The sequence below is a fragment of the Acanthisitta chloris genome, unplaced genomic scaffold (assembly GCF_000695815.1).
Source record: "Acanthisitta chloris isolate BGI_N310 unplaced genomic scaffold, ASM69581v1 scaffold16051, whole genome shotgun sequence".
NCBI classification, from domain to species: Eukaryota; Metazoa; Chordata; class Aves; order Passeriformes; family Acanthisittidae; genus Acanthisitta; species Acanthisitta chloris.
Window position 1 is genome coordinate 32,236 of NW_008657784.1, and position 19,246 is coordinate 51,481.

At 37.3% G+C, this 19,246-nt stretch overlaps 1 protein-coding gene across 1 annotated transcript in view; it reads left to right on the top strand.

The window, feature by feature from the left end:
• Positions 1-233: 233 nt before the first annotated feature.
• Positions 234-19,246, top strand: part of LOC103811869 (high affinity cAMP-specific 3',5'-cyclic phosphodiesterase 7A) — a gene marked incomplete at its 3' end in the record, with an annotated part of 32,990 nt that continues 13,977 nt past the window's right edge. Inside the window, exons 1-3 of the mRNA XM_009084868.1 lie at positions 234-293; positions 6,143-6,203; positions 13,266-13,349. Of these exons, the coding sequence (XP_009083116.1) occupies positions 234-293; positions 6,143-6,203; positions 13,266-13,349 (205 nt within the window). The remainder of the gene's footprint in view (positions 294-6,142; positions 6,204-13,265; positions 13,350-19,246) is intronic.

Genomic DNA, 19,246 nt, shown 5'->3' on the forward strand with positions numbered 1-19,246 from the left:
CTGCTGGAAACAGGCTCTTCCTAGCGTTTGAAGGCAAGGCAGTACCCTGAATTAGCTGAGGTGGTTTGAGCGCTGGGGTCCGGTGCTGTGTCCGGGCGTGCTGTGCCGCGTGCAGAGCGCTAGCTGCAGCCGCTTGTGCTTTCCATTGCGTTGTGCGGGGTCTGGTGCGGGCGGTGCCGCTGACAGCTGACAGCTGCGGCTCGTCCGGGCGGAGTATGCTGCGGGGTGACCCAATGGGAATTGCATTGATCTGGTGCTTAGCTCTGATCCTTATCAAATGGATTACTGCTAAGGTAGGGCCCTTTTATTACTCTGTTTTGACTGACTGTGTTTATAAGTAGCCCGAGAGAAAAGAAGTAATTAAGAACTCCACCAGTACTTATTTTTCTTTTTTTAATTCTAATCTGTTTTGGAAACAGATGTAAGATTGTGTTTCCTAAGTGTTCATGCATGATTTTGTAGGTCTTGACTTTTGCCTGCCTTGAAGTGGGAAGAGTGTTTGTAGCAGTGCCAGTAAGGAGACTGGGAAAGGATCTGAAATGGCTTCTGAATGGCAGGGGGTTGCTTGCCTCTGTTACTCGCAGATCCCCGGGCTTAGAGCGCTTTAAAGGCTTTGTGAAAATAAGGAAAAACAACTGGAAACACAGTGGGAATAATACAAATTAGTGTATTTTGCTTCCTGGACAGGATATCCTTTTTGTGTTGTTGATTTCAGAGTTTTGCCCGTGTGAAATATCGACTACTTCTCTTACTTTGTAGCCTTTCCACTTGATGTCTGTGTTCTGAAAAATGTGTGCTAATGTTAGGCAGGATTAGGAGTTCCTACTCTCATTCTAAAGAACGTGAGTGTCTCCATAATGGATATTGTGCTAGTAAACATAAGCGAGATCGGTGCCTGGAGATGAGACCAGGTTATTCTCAGCATAGCTCACTGCCCAATCTGCAATTAATTCCAAAAGGAGGGATAAATTTAAGTTTAGGATTGTGAAGGAGAGCCAGAATCAGTGGAGAGGGAAACTTGGGAGGGGGGGAGATAATCAGAGCTCATACATTTATATATAGTTTTGGGGTTTTTTGAGACACACTTCTAAAACTTTTGTACAATTTACAGGAGAATCTGAAGAAGCTTGAATTTGAAGAAGCTTGTGAAAACAAACCTTGCCAGGCCTCCATGCCTGTATTCTTCAGTCATTGCCAATAACGGGTTTCTATATTTACTAAAAGCAAAACTGGTCAGGCTTAGTTGGCAGCACTTGTGGCAACTTGTGTCACATCAAGAAATAGACCAGGATACTGAGTGGATGTTCACCTGTGACTGAAGGCAGATTCTAAATGCCAGTGTTTTACAGCCAGTGGTGCTAGCCTGGTACACCGTCCACATTTTACTGGTATAGTGGTGGACTGCTGGTTTTCTGGAACTTGACATAAAAAGCCTGTTTAGGGATTATGTCTAATCCAGTTTGGTCAACGATTCTTTTAAAGGGGGTGGGGGGGGGAGGAATTCCAGGTAGTTTATATAATACAGTTAGGCATAAAAACCTTTGCTGTTTATGGTTATATTTTTGCATGTACTAATAGCTGTTTCTTTTAAAGAGTTAATATTTTTGTATTCATTCAAATACACTATTATGCTGTTGCCTTTGAGCCTTCCTGCTATTCTGATTCAATTTCTAAAGGTAGTAGCCCTGTGTATTTCTGTCCTCACTTAAGTCAATCACTTATGCTTTTTTTTGACTAGACTTTCTGATCAGTTGTCAAGCTTTTGTATATTTTTGTTAAATTTAGATTCATTTTTTTAATGTTGATTAAAGCATTGGGTAAGTCTTATGATGCCACATGATACACATCTAAGATATACAAGAGAAAACACATTACAGGTGCTTGTTACAGATGTATGTATCACTAATGTTGGTAACTGTCATTCAAGCTGTAGCTAAGTTTAAAGATGATTGCCTTCTGTTGTGGGAGATGATCATGTGAGATAGCTTTATATGGAAGAAAATATCACATTCAGATATTAGAAGGGAGTCTGTGTTTCTTATTGCTGATTAATATTGCCTTCCTGAAATTTAACCACATTTCCTTATCCCTGATTTGATAAGCTTGTCATAAAAGTTTCAAGTACTGCTTTGAACTGCAGTGAAATGTTTAAATAGCAGTACTGGGATCATCTCGCAGTGTCCTACCTGAATTTAGTGGCAGTTTAAATGCTTTAAAAGAACATAGTTCAGTGTTTAGTGAGTAAAAACTTGGTGGTGCCTTGTGGCTAAGAATTAGGATATATTACAGTCTTGCTTTTGAAATCCAGTAATAGTTGGAGAAATAGGATCTAATTAGTTTGTCATTCCAAAGACTTCCTAGTTGATAAACTGTCTTATGATCTTAAATATTTTCCAAGTGTGCATATTTGAGGCAGCATAACCAGTAAATTGCAGTTGCAAGGATGTAGCAGTTTTTCCAAACTCATTTTCAGATAGAGCAGTTGAGACCAATTCTCTCATAGTGAGGCAAAGAACTTGGAAAAGCCAAGTAGGTAAAAATACCTGCCTGGCTGCATTGCTGTCTGTCCTCTGTCTTTTCTTTTCCAGCTTAGGAGTAAAGAGCTGAATTGCAGAATGAGGGTCGTGTACTCCCATCAAAAAACACAGATGATTCTTTCTGATGGGAGGTACTGAATTTTGAAGGCCAACAGCTCTACTAGAATGAGACCAGCAGTTGTTTTGTGTGACAGGCCTAAAGCTTGGCTAGCTGGCACTTGCCAAAATGATGTGCCTGGCAGCAATGCTGGTGCTCTGCTCTGAAAGATATTGGGAAGTCTGTGTGATAAAACTGATACATGAATGGAAACATTTCTGTTTGACACAAACAGCAGCAGGTGCTCTGTTTCCAAGTGTTGTATGGCTATGCTGTACTCCCTAGCATCACTGAAGCGGTTTCCCTTTGAAGATGTATCTCTGTGCTATTTTGGCATGTTGATCCCATTGCATGGCCTTTAATAATTTCCTATACTCTGTGAAAAGATGTTGAGAAAGATCTGACTCAAATCTGAGTTCGGGTAGGTGCTCCCATTGCCTATTTTTGCAGTCCTTGTATCATTCTTGTTGTTAAGGATTAATGGATCTTCCACTTTTGTTTGAACTTCTTCCATTTAGTTTCCACAAATATGTCACAGAAGAGGGGAGAAATGAAAGCTTTTTTACTGTATTGCCCTTCTGAAAGAATAAATAATGCTCTAATATGAAACTGAACTTTAAAGTGAGGTTTTCAAAGTGGAAGTCCAGGATAAACAATCCTTCCAGTCATTTTTCTGACATCCATCTTGACCACTGAAGCAAAATAGCCCACCCAGTTCAGATGGCTGTGAAAGGAACAGCAGTTGAGAACTTCACCTAATCATTTGTGGAATTTGTTGAATCATTTCAAGTCCAGCAGACATTCCCACCAAGTTGTTTGTGTGCTTTAAAAGGGAACCTGCCTAAACACATTAGGATTGTCTTAACTTTGAGCACTATAATTTTATCTGCTTGTTGGAATGGTGCTTTTTTGTTTGGGATTTGTGCAGAGGCTCAACATCGTTATTAACAGGTACAAAGCTTCAGGTAGACCAAAGAGATGGCAGAGATTTAGGAATAAAATTTTATGCTAAATGAGTTAAAAATATTAACGATAACATGATATTTCAAAGTGCCGGAAGTCAATCTTTAGTCCATGAAGATTTTAGCCCAGGTTTCTGTAGGATGATACAGTGTACGCTATGGTCATCTGAACTGTGTAAGCAAGGTGCATTTTTAGGATAAGTATAGTCTTGGTGTAGGATACAGAGAGTGGGCCTTGGATTAGCAATGAGGAAGATGGCATTTTTGATCATCAGTGGGGAAAAAAATCTTGGTTTGAACTGTTGAGTGCCTTACAGTAACTTTAGTTCTTGAAGACACATTTGCCTTTCTATTTACAAATTTGCTACATGTGTTACTTCACATCTCAGTAGAAGCTGGTGCATTAAATCTGGTCTGTTTTTGCTGGATTTAAATAATGGAATCTGGGCAGTATATCTTAAAAGAACCACAGACAGAGTAGATTAAATTACTTCTCTTCTTTTGCTTTTTCCTTGCATTTTTCTAGAGTACTTTAGGGAGTAGGATAACAAATAACACTGAACAGTATTATTTGAAGTGAGAAAACAGGTGATACACCACAACCTGTGGTAGGTCATCTGTTACCTGTTTGCAGTGTAAGCTGACACAAAACAACCCATGTCTGGATGATCATATTATTTAATTTACCTGCCTATCACAAGTTGCTAGAAAACCTCCTTACCATTTGCTCCATCCTTAGTCTCTTGACTGCCCACCACAGTGTTCCTACTTATCTGTACCTCACTTACTTGCCTGGTCCAAAGTTAAGAGGTCTGACCACTCATCACCCACCCTTTCGCTGTCTGTTGGTGGAACTTGCTAATAAGTGTTTTCCTCTTACCTATTTTACTTAACAAATTTTAATGAAAAGTATCATCAGGACCTCGACCATTTTAGCAAAATTAGCTGAAATTGTCCTGCTATTTGTGAAGTATTGGTAGTGAAGTTTACACAATAAATTGTCTCACTTTTTCCTTAGGAAACCAAACCTTGAAAGGTAATTTTAAAAGGATTTGATGGTTCAGAGATTCCTACAAGGTCTTTCAGAGTCCTTGCAGAACAAAATCACTTGTTTGTATAAGCAACTGCTTTATGTTTTTTAAAATGTGCTTTGTGTTTGATATCATACATGGACATACTACTTTATACGACTTTATCTATCAGATAATATTTTAGATTTTAGAATGCAAATAATATTTTAGAATCAACATATCAAAAGGATTTATTTTTCAGTAAATTTTTGCATTTCTTCATGGAGACAAATGCTCCAGTTGGACATGGGTCTTCTACTGCTTGTGTGCTTAGCTTTCTCCTGTATTAGATTACAGAACTGTACTGGACATGTCCAGAAATCTGTGATAGACAGGTGCAAATTGCAAGTTAGCACTAAATTACATCAGTGATTGTGCCTAGTCAGTGATATGAAATGTTCCAAGCTACTGAAAATACATTCCAGCTGGGATTTGCTGAAACTTAAAGGTAGGTTATATGAAAAAGTTTGAAAATGTTAGTGGGTATTTGACATAATATATCTATTTCTTTAAAGAACAAATGTTCTGAACTGTCAGAATGGAGGTCTGATTGGGAAGGTGATCCTCTAATTACAGGGTCAGGAAATTAACATTAATGAAGGCCCTAGGAAGTGGCAGAAGATGGTCAAAATATAGTAAGGGCAAGATGTGAGGCTGGGTGTTAGGTTGAGCAAAGGTCTGAAGACTAGTGTCAGTGTTTTGTAGAATGAGAACATTCCTCCAGTTTTTAGCTGTTAGAGGAGTGGTTCACCACCTTGTGGAATTACAAAGTGAAACATAGGTATCTTGGGTAGGTGAGAAATACAGCCTGTATGGGACTATCTCAGTGTTGTGCGTGGATCACCTGATGACTCTTTTAGACTTGTATCATCAGCTGTGAACTACTTCTTGCCTGTTTTCTCTGAAATACCTTTATGTATTATTTCTTGCTTCAGTGGTACCTTTGATTTACCTAGAGAAAGTACTGGGTAGAATGAAAGTAGAATGTGGCAGCCTAGGACTGCAGTAATGGTGTCTTTTGAGCTCTTTTACTTCTTTTAAACCTCCTTTTACCTTTGCAATGTGGAATACCCCATAGGTAAAAGTAAATATATAAACCAGGAACTACAAGTATTTGTTTTAAGTCTGACATTCTAGAAGGCTATGAGAAGCACTTTTTTGTGTCTGTGTAATCTTGTTCTGCATCTTTTTTGTGAGGGATGGTTGAGGAACATCTGGAAAGAAATGTACAATTTGGTTTTTTCCATGCTCTGTAATCTTTTCAATACCAATTCTTGTCCTTCCTTTGACCCTCTTAGAACAAATTCAGTAGATATATATATATTTGAAAGATGCATTTTGCATGAAAGTTGCTAAGCTTATTAACTTTGAGTTAAATTGGAAATAGTCAATTAATACTTTATTTTCATTTCAGTTTAAAAATTCTTTATTTCTAACTTACGTAAAATACCCTTTATTTTTTGTTTTGTTTTGCAGAGACGTGGAGCAATTTCCTATGACAGCTCTGATCAGACTGCGTTGTACATTCGTATGCTAGGTAAGCATACCAGTTTCTATATTACAAAGTTCTAACATTTATGATTGATTTAAATAACTTTTTTATGTCTGTGTTGAATTCATAAGCTTATCATTCTCTTTGATTTTGGTTAGATTCTTTTGAAGAGTTTGGGTTCTTTTGTGTTGACTTGGGTTTTTTGCTCGTTTGCCTTTTTTCCCTGAGTTAACCATGGAGTTGGATATTTTACTCCTATATTAAAAGGAAAAGAGAAGCTCTTATAATTAACCTAGTGTGTTTAATAGAAGTTGAGCTTTCTAAGTGTCTCATGATGGATCTTTATTTCTGTGATAGAGTTTACCACCTCTGCGTGGTATCCTTCTGGTTAAAGTTGTAGCTTAGAGAACATTTGTGTGTGAGTTCCCACACAGTTAAAGAAACTTTAATACTGAGGCTATTGAAATGCTCAGGGTGTTCTTAAAATAATGCTATTGTTTTGAACAATATTTTTCTCATTAATCCCTGAAGGTGACCTGAGAAGGGAAAGGATGCATGACAGGGCCAGTAGTTCAGTCAGCTTACTGGAGAGTGTTTCCAGAGTAGCAGTTAGATAAAGGATAAAGGCAAAATTAAATGAAAGAACAGTATTGGGAGGGACAGGCATCCAGTGGAGACCCTCTGTGATAGTGTGTGCACAGAAGTTGAGGTCAGTTGTTGAGAGGAGAAAGATGCAAAGTTTTTGGAGATCTGGCTGTCAGATTCGTACTTCCCGCACCTCTTCTGGAAGCTGCTGGTGGTGCAGATGGTATGGGGACTGTGTATATGCTCAAAGTCTGCTTCACTGCAAGATGATGCCACTTAATTTAAGCGATCTTGAGCTATGATTCTGTGTTGAAATGGACTATGAATGCTTGCGTGATGTCTCGCACGGCTCAGTGAATGTCAACAGCTCGTGATTACAAATTCTTAACCGTCTCCAACTAAATCAGCCAAAACATGTCTTTTTATGCCCTCAGTCTTTTCAGTTTAGTTGTATATTGTACATGTTACAGTCCCCAGAAATGCATAACTGCATTGTCTATGAATTTAAAGTTTTAAGCTATATCCATGTGTACACATGTGTGTATATGAATTTATAGTCTTAACCTACATATGTAGGCATATGTGTGAGTATGTACATATAAATCCAGTTTTGACTTGGCATCTGCACAGTTTTGGTTTTCAAGTAGTTTGATTTTATTTTTTTTATATTTGTGAAGTTGTTGATACTATAGCACTGAGTGTCTGCTGAAGGATTTTTGATCAAAGTTTAGTTACTTTGGAGATTTGTTAGGACAGAAGATGCTGCTTCTAAATGTTTATTGGAAAAGTTGCTGGGTTTTTGTTGTTCAGGAAATAGGTTTGGTTTGTTTTCAAAAGTGAAAATGAAGTAGTTAGGTCCATCATTTCTGCAGAAGGATTTGTGATAATTCTCAAATAATTCTAGAGGGAAGCAAAGCATGGCTTCCCATAGTTCTTGGTATACACACCTGAACGGAGGTAAAAATCTCTTTTGTCCTGAAAATCTTTCACTATTCTCATAGGTAGGACTGGAAAATGTTCAGAACATGATGTTAAGTAAATTAAATTTTTCACTTGTTCTCTCATTGGAATTAGTTATTTCAATGTGTGATTAGTGCTTGTTAGGAGTAGCACGACCCTTGCTTGCTAGCGTAGCTCATTTGTGCCGTTCTGCTATTCAGAAGCAGCAAGTCTTTTAAAGGATTGACTCTGGGAGGTGGATGGGGGGAGGAGGGGACCAACAGGCAAACAAAAACTTGCTCACTGAATGTTTGAATCAGTGTGATAAATTTGTATTATTTTCTCACCTATTAGTGATCACTTGTTTTTCCCAAATGTTACTTACACAATACTCTACAAATTAGCAACTATTTACATATTTATTACTTTTGTACTTGTAAATGGCCTGTAAAAAAGACCAGCCTGAAAGCTGAACAGTTGGATGCATCAGTATGTAGAAACATTCATATGAGCGTAGATTTAAAGAGTTACTATATTCCATTAATTTTTTTTCAAGAAATGTGAAGTATTGCATTTCCTACAGTATTGTGAGGGTTTTGGCTTTGTTTTACTTATCTTAGTGCCCTTTAGCAGAGCAAACTGTCAGGAATCCTCAGCCATAACTTAATGGGAAGTTAGACACTGTCAGAAGAGGTTTTGCCTTTTACTTGGTTGGTTACTATTCCATACAGATTATATGTACTAATAAATTGTACCTCGATAAGGTGTTTATTTTAGCAGGCCAACTATATAAACCTAAGGGTATCTAGGATATATCCCTCTGCCTCTGGTTAGTTGTGCTAGCAGTAGAGTTGCTTCATTTAATGTTTTGAGCCTGTTGCAATGGGATTCCTATAAAAATCCATGTACACAGGGTAAATAGGAATTCCTGTGATGTGGCAGTGTTTCTAGGTTCAGTTTAAAAGATCAAATTTTAGGGGTACACAAAATAAACAACTCGCTCCAAACTGTCTTCATCAGTGTATCGATATAAACAAACAGCGCTGACTGTAATGACTCATCCGTCATACCCCAGTCCCAAAATACACACTAAGCCACTCCCAAGTGGCTTATTTACTATTTAAAAATATAGATACAGATGCAGCATTGTAGAATTTTTCTTTTAAGACCTTGGAAGGGCTAATACATCTGCATCACCTCAGCTAATTTTCTCAGCAGTGTGAGGAATTCTCAAAATACCTTGTAAGTGCATCTGTATAATCTTGATATTTCTTGTTACTTTCCTATTTGCTTTTCTGGTCTCCTTTTCTTGTTGTTTTATATTGCCTGAAAATATTGCTGCTGTGCATGGGGTAGAAACTATGGGGCACTGACTGCTTGGATTGGTGAGCATGTACCTCTCAACTGAAACTGGAGCATTTTACCCTCCTTGAGGTGTCTTGATCGCTTCAAATAGAAAACATTGGAGGAAAGCTGTGTAACACAAGGGCACACTCTTCTTTGGCAGCGGTTCCTATGTTGTACTCAGTTTTCTTTAATTCTGGCTTATTCTGCTGACCTGTCATCTGTTTCTCCAACAAATTTAATAGGAACTTTAATCTGTGAAGCTAGTAATTCTGTCTGGAAACCCTGCTCTTCACAACTCCATGGCTTTGACTTGGGTGCTTTACCTTGAGGTGGCTGTTGTAGTTTCTGCTCCCAGCTGTCCTCCGTGATCTCTGAGGTTTCTGCCCCTGCTCCAGAAGGCCTCAGCTCCCAAAGCAGCTGCTGCATTGTTATTGTGCCGCACTGGAGCGTTAGGGTAGCAGGAGGTATGTGCTGTGTAACCCTAACGCGCAGGGATGTCAGCTGTGGCATTTCAGCTGCCTCGTAAGTATCAGTGCTGTCCTTGCCATGTAGGCAGGAATCTGAGAGAGGGGCAGGAACTGAACGATCTCTTTCAAGGTAAGTTCTGTTACAGCCCTGGTTCCTTTTCAGTTTTCAGTTGCAGCTGCAAGTCTCCCTCTTATATTCTTTCTCCCACCATTTATTTAGTCTTCATTTGAGTTTCTGTCTGTGTGACCTCTGTCTTAAAAATACAAGCAATCCTGATCACATAGAATTGTTCTAGGAAAAAGAATATCTAAATACTCGGCCATCAGATAATTTCTTATATTTGTGCAGAAAATCAGGTTTTGAAAGGAAGGCTTCACAGTTTTAAAATCTTTCTCTTGATTCTGTGGAATCACAGAAACTCTCAAAGAGGGAGAACATTGTTCCTGGAAGTCCATTGTCATTAAGATGCTGGACTTGAATGTGTTCCCCTGAGGTAACAGGGGAATCTTTCCAGAGTGACTAAACTAGCTAAAGAGACACTGTAAGACCAAAACTGTCAGCTTGCTACCACTTCTCTGCCCTCCCCCACCCCCAAGGAAATTTACCTATAAGCAGACTGTGTGATATGATGGTTTAAAAAGATTTTATAACCATTTTCATATATTTGTAAAAGTCTAAATAAATGAAAACTTTTGGTTTAGGTATTGAATTTTAATTGTCTTTCAGCTACCATAGCAATGATTGACTCTGAGCTTGGACTTCTGTTGCTGTTTGAAGGAACTGCATAACAGTGTCCTTTTGTTTGATAAAAGTAATCTTAAATCTGAGACATCTTGTGCCTTTCTGTGAAGTTACCCTATGAAGATAAACAAGTCTTTTCCTTAAAATTAAAGTCTGCTAAATTTCAGAGTCACAGGGTTACGAAAGACTTTTGCAGGATTTCCCAAGCAAATCGATGTGAATATTTTAACTTGTGTGAAAGCACAATGAAGTGAGTTCATTGGGATCTGTTAATCTTCGCAGGTCGCGTTAGTCAAGCAGTGGGTGTGTAACAACAGCTCAGTATTTCTGGATATTTTGGGACTAACTATACATGTGCAGTAGACATTAGCTTCAGTGTGCGAAGATATTCCTTGTTCTGCTTCTATATACTTAGGAACTTCAGATGGTATCATCAAATTCCATTTGTATCGATTTTTTTCAGCACATTTATTATCTGAAATTGAAAATTGCAGTAGTTCTGTACAATGAGAGTGGAGACAGCTCTGCTGCCTTTGTTTACTGTAATAAATTCCAGCCCTGTAGAAGTAGTATATTTTCCTAGAATAAATCCAATTGTGTCCTAAAAAATATTCATCCATTGTTGAGACCTTTATTCTTAAAAAAATCCTCCACCCTCTTCTACCGTGATAAAGGAGAAATAATTGTAGCAACTATTTAATGAAAATATTTTGCTTTCTGTGCTGAGAATTTCTTGTTCCATATATACGCGAGTAAATACCCTCATTTTAACTTTCTCTTATTACAGTCACCTCTTTATTTGTTTGCCATATTCTTCTTTGGGCAAATATTCCTCTAAATAGGTGTTTTAATAATTCTGGATAAAAGCAGTATAGTTAGTTGTACTTCTGCATTTCACTTGTAGGCAATTTTCTAGTTTTCCTACTGAAAATCCATAACATTGCAGACATTTCTAGGGTAGCAGGGATGCTGTTATTCTGTCTATGCTGTTAGACAAAGTACTAGTAAATAAAAAAGAACCAAGAGAGAAATTTCCTGGACATCATCTATCAGATAAACCTGCGTGTTTTGTTATTTGTGGAATTCCATGTTGGTCTTCGGGTGTTTTTCTGTGAACTTTTCCTATTCTTGACACTTTGAACAAGTAAATTGTTTGCCAAAACCTAGTTGTGTGCTGACTGACACTGTTCACTGATTCCATTTGTGGTTTGTAAATTCAGGATGTTAAGAACCAGCTCAAACTAAATATAGTTCACAAAAGCTGTATCACCTTTTCTGTAAAAAGTTAGCTCAGCTAAAACCCCTTTTTTTTCTTTTGATTCAGCTGGTGAACTCGTTCACACAGCTGTAGCTATGCCCGATTACCCAGATAATATGAGCGAGAGGTAATGAAAGTTGAATTTTCCTCTCTGTAAACGGTTGTTTTCATACACAGCTACTAATGCATTTGCCTTCTCTCTTCCAAAGTTTCCTCTCTTTTTCCTTTTCATTAATTTATTTTGTAAATAAAGTTCATCAGTTGCTTGTGCCTAACAGAAGAGTTCTACAATTTGCTGCCTCTGTATTGCCTGGAACAAGATAAGTCTCTTGCACTTTGCTCAGATGGATGCTTGAAGCCTTCATAAGTAATATATTGTCAGTGGTCTGAAAAACAGTATTTACAGATAGTAATTTGGTTACTTTGCCTTTGCAGCTCAGTTTAGGTTTTCAGTTTCAAAAAAACAGAAGGACTAATAACTGAAAGGCACATGTATTTTGGATGTGTTCAGTGATTTGCAAACTTTAGAGTGAGGATTTGGGGAGCCCTGGGCCTACTTACCTTTTTGTGGTCCTTGCAGCATGCCTCACGAGATAACATTCATGTGAATTGCGATGTGTCAGTGTTTATAGATATGCATCTCTACAAAGTGATCTGTTAAGTATTAAAAGCATATCACTGAAGTTTTAGTCAGTATCTTTAGCTGTTTTCTGACAAGCTGCTTGTTTTAGCATTGCAGATTAGCAGGTTGGAAAAGAATAAAAGGAAAAGAACATTCTCAAGCTGTCTCTGACTTGCTGGAAATTAAATAGCTATATTTTTATTTTGTTCTTATAAACTAGTCATAGTTCCCTGTGTTAAATGCTTAGTTTGGATTCATATTAAAGTCCGTATGTTTGAGGTGAGGAGAATATGATACTTGAAGGATTTTCATGATTAGAAACATTTGCACAGCATGAGTTTCACTTTTTTTGTTAGAATTTGTGGAGGGAAAGTATTGAATTTGATCCTCGAAGATTTGTCCAAATTTGTAATTGCAAAAGGACTTTGAGAGCTTTTAATCCGGGTGAACTACTTACATTAACACATACTAGTACCCAATGACATAACACTGATCAGCTTTCAGTTGGTAAAATGCATAAGTGGAAATCAACTAGCATGCTAAAAGATTCAGGTTGAAGCTAATTGCAGTGCAAAGTAGTTTGATAAAATTTTAATACTGAGTTTTGGTATTTTAATAGGCTCTTGTGTAATATTCAAACAGCTGAGCACAAGTAAGTAAATGCTAGTGGGAAAGTATTCTATTATGTAATATAAACCCATATTGTAACTAGCTTATTTGCTAAAAGCTACCATTTCTAGAAGTTGAATCCTTTTTGTATTCTACAAAATGTTATCGTTTTATGTGTGTTACTGAGGAACAAGTCAACTTTAAATGTTCTTGTTTTCTGTCATATTGAGGTGCATTTTTACCATACTGGTGTAGCAAGCTGTTCCTAATTTCATCTGAATGCTTATCACATGCTTCTGGCAACGTATGCTTAGGCAGGAGAGATTTTGACAAGAAAGCATGTGATTGCATGTTTAACAAGTCTTCAAACTTTGTTTTGAATTTCACCTTTAAAACAAAAAGCATTGAAGTAGGCCTATTGTTTGAATTACTCTCCTCCATTAAGTACATGAATCTTTACCCCTCCAGGCTGTGTTCATTTGCATTTTATCTCTGCCACTCTTCCACACTTTTATTTCACTCTTGACCCTGTTTCTAGGAGATGTGCGAGTAAGAAGTCGGGCAGGATTTGAAACAGAGAGAAGAGGTTCTCATCCATACATTGATTTCCGTATTTTTCACTGTAAGTATTTAAAAGCAGATAAATGACAAATAAACAAAGGCTTCCATCAATTTGAACTACTGAGCCTCTAAAATAAAGTTAGCAGCTTTTATAGCAAGACCATTTTTTTATACTTCTTAGGAAACTCTTTCATGGTAGCTCATTACCAAAAATAGAAGAGGAAGATCTTCACTGCTAAATTTTTGTTTTTAAAAATATAATCTAAATTCATTGAATTTAGACCTGAATCCCTATGGAAATTAAGACTAGCTTACATACAGCTACTGATGTGTGTGCCAAGTGCTTACTTGGCAGGCACAATCAGTTCAGGAGAATACTTTCCTGCTGTTATAAAGCAGCAGAAGGGCCCTGTCCAGGATACTAGAAGATAATTACAGAAGATGTCAATATTCTTGACCTCATCATAATTAACATTACATCTATTCAAACATGTAGCTAGGACTTAAATTTTTGGACATAGAGGAATCTTAAATAAAGATTAAACTGCTACAAGAAAAGAGCAGTCTAAATTTTTTTGATAATGTGTTTTAGGAAACTTTTTTTCTTAGAAGTGTTCCAAGAATATCTTTGTAGAGAAGAAAGTGAAATTGTCCATCTATATTGTTATAATTAAATTTGTCAGTAGCTGTTGTAATATGGAGTTTCAATAACCACCAAACCAATATGCAGCAAAAGTACAGGGGATTTAAGTCTTAATTAAATTATGCCAATAATGAATGTTTGAAGTGTCATAAAGTATCTATACCAGCATTGTATAAGCACAGTTCCAAGTATTCTGAATGCATTGGAGAGATTTAGAAAAGCTGATCTCATGGTAACAAGTGTGGTTGTGTAATTACCTGATAAATAAAAATGAGTGGCAGAAACTGGTCTAACACTCAGATCTTAATTGAAGTTACTCTTTTTTTTTTTTAAGTAGATCACATTTAAAACTCTTAGTTTTATCCAAAATTTTCGTGAAAATAGGTGAGAAAACAAAGTTTGAAGAGTGTGCTATATCGATTTTTTTTCAATAAAGAGGATAAGAATCTCATCTCAAGTCCCTAATGAATATAATAAATTCTCTGTAGAAATAGCATGCAATTTATGAATTACATAACTGTCTTTTTGTTTGTGTATCTATATATGTGGCATTTCATGCTGATGTGGGAAAATACTAACAAGTATTAAAAGAACTACCTGTTAAAAGGCAGTCAACACATGATGTTATTGCTGTTGTCAAATGAACTGTTTTCTGTGGTCCTCATCACACTGTTTCTTTCTATCCTGATGGTTGTGCATCAGGCAAATCGTGACTAATCAGGAAAAGGATTTTCACGCCCTTTCTTCTTGCCACTACTTGTTCAGGCGCAGGCACCAGCTTTTAGCAACATCACCTGTGGTGTCTAATGACAGCAAAGAATGTTGCTAGGAGGCCCAAAAAATTCTTTGGCTGTAACTTCCCTCTCTTGTCAGCTGCTGTGGCAGTTTTCAGAGTTGCCTTATTATAGTCAGGTTTTTTGCAATTCAGGATTGTAGCCTGTTGCAGAGTTGCTTTTTGACTTCAGGCTCCTGCCACATTGTGGAGTTTTTTCACAGTCAGGAATTCTGCACCATCTCTCGCCCTATCACTAGATTATATGTTAATTTACATAGGATTTTTTTATCAGTAAAATGTTTGCTTTTTCTCTGCAGTGCTATTTGAGTTCTGATCAGAGTTTCCTTAACTGTTTTAAGCAAAAGAGTTTCATAATTGTACTATGAGACTGTGTGACTAGAGAGAAGTTGTGGTAATCAGATTTAAACTAACTTTTAGGATATTCTCCCTGTCCTTTCCCAGTAACTCCAGAAGGATTTGATTTTGCCACATAAGGGCTACATGACTAAAAAATGTTCACCCATATGAGCAATAGTATGTGAGAGGAGCCAGCCAGCTCTTCTTGCCTTGGGGCAAAGCCCGAACTGAGAAGGGTCTCTCCTGCAGCCGAAGCAGTTTAAACCGTGTGAATGTTGGCTCCTCCCCACCCCCCCAGCTGTACTGCATGGATATGCTTCTTTCATTGTGTTCGTATGGTTTCACTGTAACTTTCTTCTACTGTCCACTAACTTTTTTTTCCTGCGGTTCTAAATGTTTTGCAATGATCATTGCTTACCTGTTTTGCAGATAACTTATGCACTGGCCATCACTCACAGTGTTGAAGCATAATTGCTGTTTTGTATTTTGTTTGGCTAACTTTTGTTGTTCAGCATTGTTTTCTGTCAATGACCTTTTGTGAAGAAGTTGAACGTCTTTCAGGAGGTCTAGCTAATAATCTGCTGACCAGTTCTCTTTTCCAATATTTTATTAATAGACTCTTAACCCAATATTTTATTGGTAGGTTTGAAGAGTACTGGATTTTAAATGCATTGCTGTGTTATCAGGAAGCTACTGTGATGTGTGTTTGTGGTGGTTTTTTTAGAGAATCTCTTCTGTTTCATAACACAATTTTAACTTGAAACTTCAGCTAGTGTTGCTGAAGTAAAGTTTGTTAGTACTTGCTGCATAAGACCAATTCTGTGCCATCTTATGCATTATAACCTCAGCGTCTGTACCTTCATCCCAGACTTCTCTAACTGGCACATGAATATTCAAGTTCTTAACCTGGCTAGAAATATTCTCAACAGTAACTTCTGTCCAGGAAATGTAATTTGAGGAGGATTGTTGGAAAAATGTCTTTGTCGTTATTGTTAGAGATGGCAGTGTGGGAGCCCTAGCTGAGGATTATCAGCTGCAGGATTTGACTGGTGATCAAACTAAATTTGTCAGGTGGTAGTTTTCCTTCTGTATTACCTGTTATTCCAGAAGTCACTTTTTCATAGGTACTTGCAGGATCTAGCCAGGAGGAATAGCTTAATGAACAAATTTTTTGTTTCAACGAGGCTGCTCCCTGATGAGTGGGGAGAGTCAGGATTGTGTTCTTCATGTTGGTTGGCAATTGGTTAATGTTGGCTCAGCAATTAGTAGTTTTTCTGTGCTTCTGATCTGCTGCTTATGTCTGTGTGGGACCATGGGTATAAATGCAGCAGCTCAGGGCCACCATTTCTAGAAAGGAGAGAGCAGCCACAAAACTTTCTTGCCCCGAAGTAAATTTCCCCCTTAAGTGCTGATGCTGTTCAGCGACTGTACATGTCGCTCAGTTGCACAGTAAAATGTGTACAAGATAGAACACTGGATCTGCTTTTGACTCCATGCGTAACAAGGAGAGAGTTCTGCAGTTCACTGTGACAATGCAGCATGTGCTGTTTGGTTTTCAGGGAAGTTATTGAAAAAGTGATTGCAGTGGTTATAACCACTCTTGTTTTGCTGTCTGTTGGTTTACAAATAGGCTACAGTTAACATGATTACATTTATTTTTACATCATAGACGAATTCAGTCTGCAGTGCTGACAGAATATGTTAATAAAAGCTAGTGCAAAACAAAATCTTTGTTAGAAGAATTGGTAAATGACAGTGTAAAAATACTCCCTTTTTCAGAAATAGTAAACCAGTGATAAATGCTTAGGTTTTGTTTTCTTGCTATTGAGAGTTTGTCAGTAATATCTATTTATTTATACATGTGTCTCTGTATACATACACACACATACACTAAAGAAACTTTGATTATGTTTGTGAGGAGTTTCTCTGCATAAAAAAAAATGTGTAATGTGCCCCAATCACTCACCATTTCACCTGAAAAAAAACCCCCAATAGTGAATGCGCTCAGTGATGTGTACAATATCTTATTAGTGAGGGAGTGAAGACAAAATGAACTAAGTGAAGATATAATGAATAATTAGGATAACAGAAAAAGTAGTGGGGAGTGTCTTATGCACTCTACTTGAATTAATGCTTTTAAGCTTCCTTTTTAGGAAAGGGTTGTTTGGCATAGTCTGGAAGAACCAGATAAAAACCTGAATATTTTGGTTTTGTGTAGTGAAAACATTTTTTTCTTTTTGCTTTTCCTGTTGTGCCTGACCCAGAACAAATAAGATCTTGTCAAAAGGTTTTTAGAATTCTCTTGTGTCACTGTAGTCTGAACATGGCTCTGTGAGGAGATGAGGTTGGGGCCAACATATGGGGCTCCATTTTGTGTTTTATAGAGAACCGAATACGTCACGTCTGTGAGTTAAAATGTCTTAGAGGAAAGGTTTTTTTTGAGTTAATCAGTATGTTTCTGTAATCGTTTAGGAATGTCCCAGTTTTGAAGCAAATGGATACTTGCATGCAGTATAATGCTTCACACAGGAGAGAAAGCAATGTGCTTGGAACTTAAGACTTCATTGAGGCTTAGCTGGTTCTTCTTGTTAGTTGTTGGAGCCTTTTTAGCATGGAAAGGAAAAGAGGAAGACTTTTATAGGGAATGGGTAAATCTAATTCTCTTTCTTTAGAGTGCAAACGTTAAGAAATTCCAGTCTCTTTATTATACAGTCTTCAGACTGTTTACTTAGAAGTTACAGTTCATGGAACATCTATGCTACTCTGAGATCTGGGAAAGATGTTAGCATCTACTTTTTGCAGTGTTGTTTTTAACTTTCCAGTTTTTCACTCAAGTCTTTGGGAAAAGTTTACTTTGAACAGTGAATATAAACTTTCCTTGGCTGAGAGGCCAGAAGTCAAAGAAGAGAGAAGAGTGCAAATCCAAGTTGATTGCCTTAAACAATTTGGAAAATCCTTGTATCAGCAGGTGATCGTGCTTTTGATGATACCATCTAGAGATTGAGATAAAATGAGCATAGTCCAGGTGAATTTGAATGCCCTTTGTTGTTTCAAGAAAATAGAGGAATTTCCTGGCTGAATATCTGTCTTGTTCCACAGTTTTCTCTGTAGAAGGGTGAGTTCCACCATTAATAAAGTCATGCAAGAAGATTTCTGTGTGCTCATAGGTTGAATGAAGTATATATTTCCTTGTGAAAATACCAGCACTAAGGACTAAAAAGCTTGTACTCAAGCAATTTGTCCAAGAGCTGCCTTCCTGTGAAGGATGTACTTCCAAAATTGTCTTATAATTATTCACAACCCAGAATTTTCGAATAAATTGTTTTCCTCAATGTGAGAGAAATTTTGACTTTGGTTTAGTGTGGAGAATTCAGTCACATAAGGGGAAGTCACAGAAAATGCTCTAAATACAGTTTTGGCTGAACAAAAACTGTGAAGATAAACTTGAAGTGAAAAGTGAGCTTGGTCAAGGAAGATTTTTGGATTAAAACTGTTAATTAAGAATATAGCACAGGTTTAGTTTTTTTTTTCTTTTGCTATCCTAGATTGTTGTTTTACCTACAGTTTCTTCTTATCAATTTCCTGTAAAACAGCCTGTGTGCTCTGGAGTCTTGCATGGGTACAGCCCACCCCATGTTTTATTGCTGAAATAAGTTTGACCTTAGAAGAAGACAGAGACACATTCTTTTTCTTTTCTTTTGAACCTCTCCAATGTGTTACTTCTCCAAGTAGCTTCTTTTGAAAGGCTTTTTTTAGGTTTTTTTCCATGCTGGACAATTTGGCATAAAGTATGTGGGAATTTTTTTGTTCTCTACTCCCAGTTTGACTTTTGTATTGACAGTCATACAGACTGGTAAAGGAAATTTCTGTTAACCATGATGTGTAATTTTTGAACTCTTCTTTCCTCTCTGGCAGTGAAAAATAGCCAAAAAGGACTACTTGAGGATTCTGTCATTCCATTCCTATAGAACAGATTTCTAGGACACTGAAGAGAAGTGGTTTTTTTTTGAGAAGACATCGAGAAAATAATTGGGCAATGGTCTGGAATATATTATCCTTTTGGGAAAAGAGTTGAACCATTGTGTCATGTACTTGTTCTTCAGGAGCATCGGTAGCTTGACTAACACAGCATAACCCATTTTCATAAGGGCTGTGTTTGTGTTCTGATGATGTTCCTCTAAAT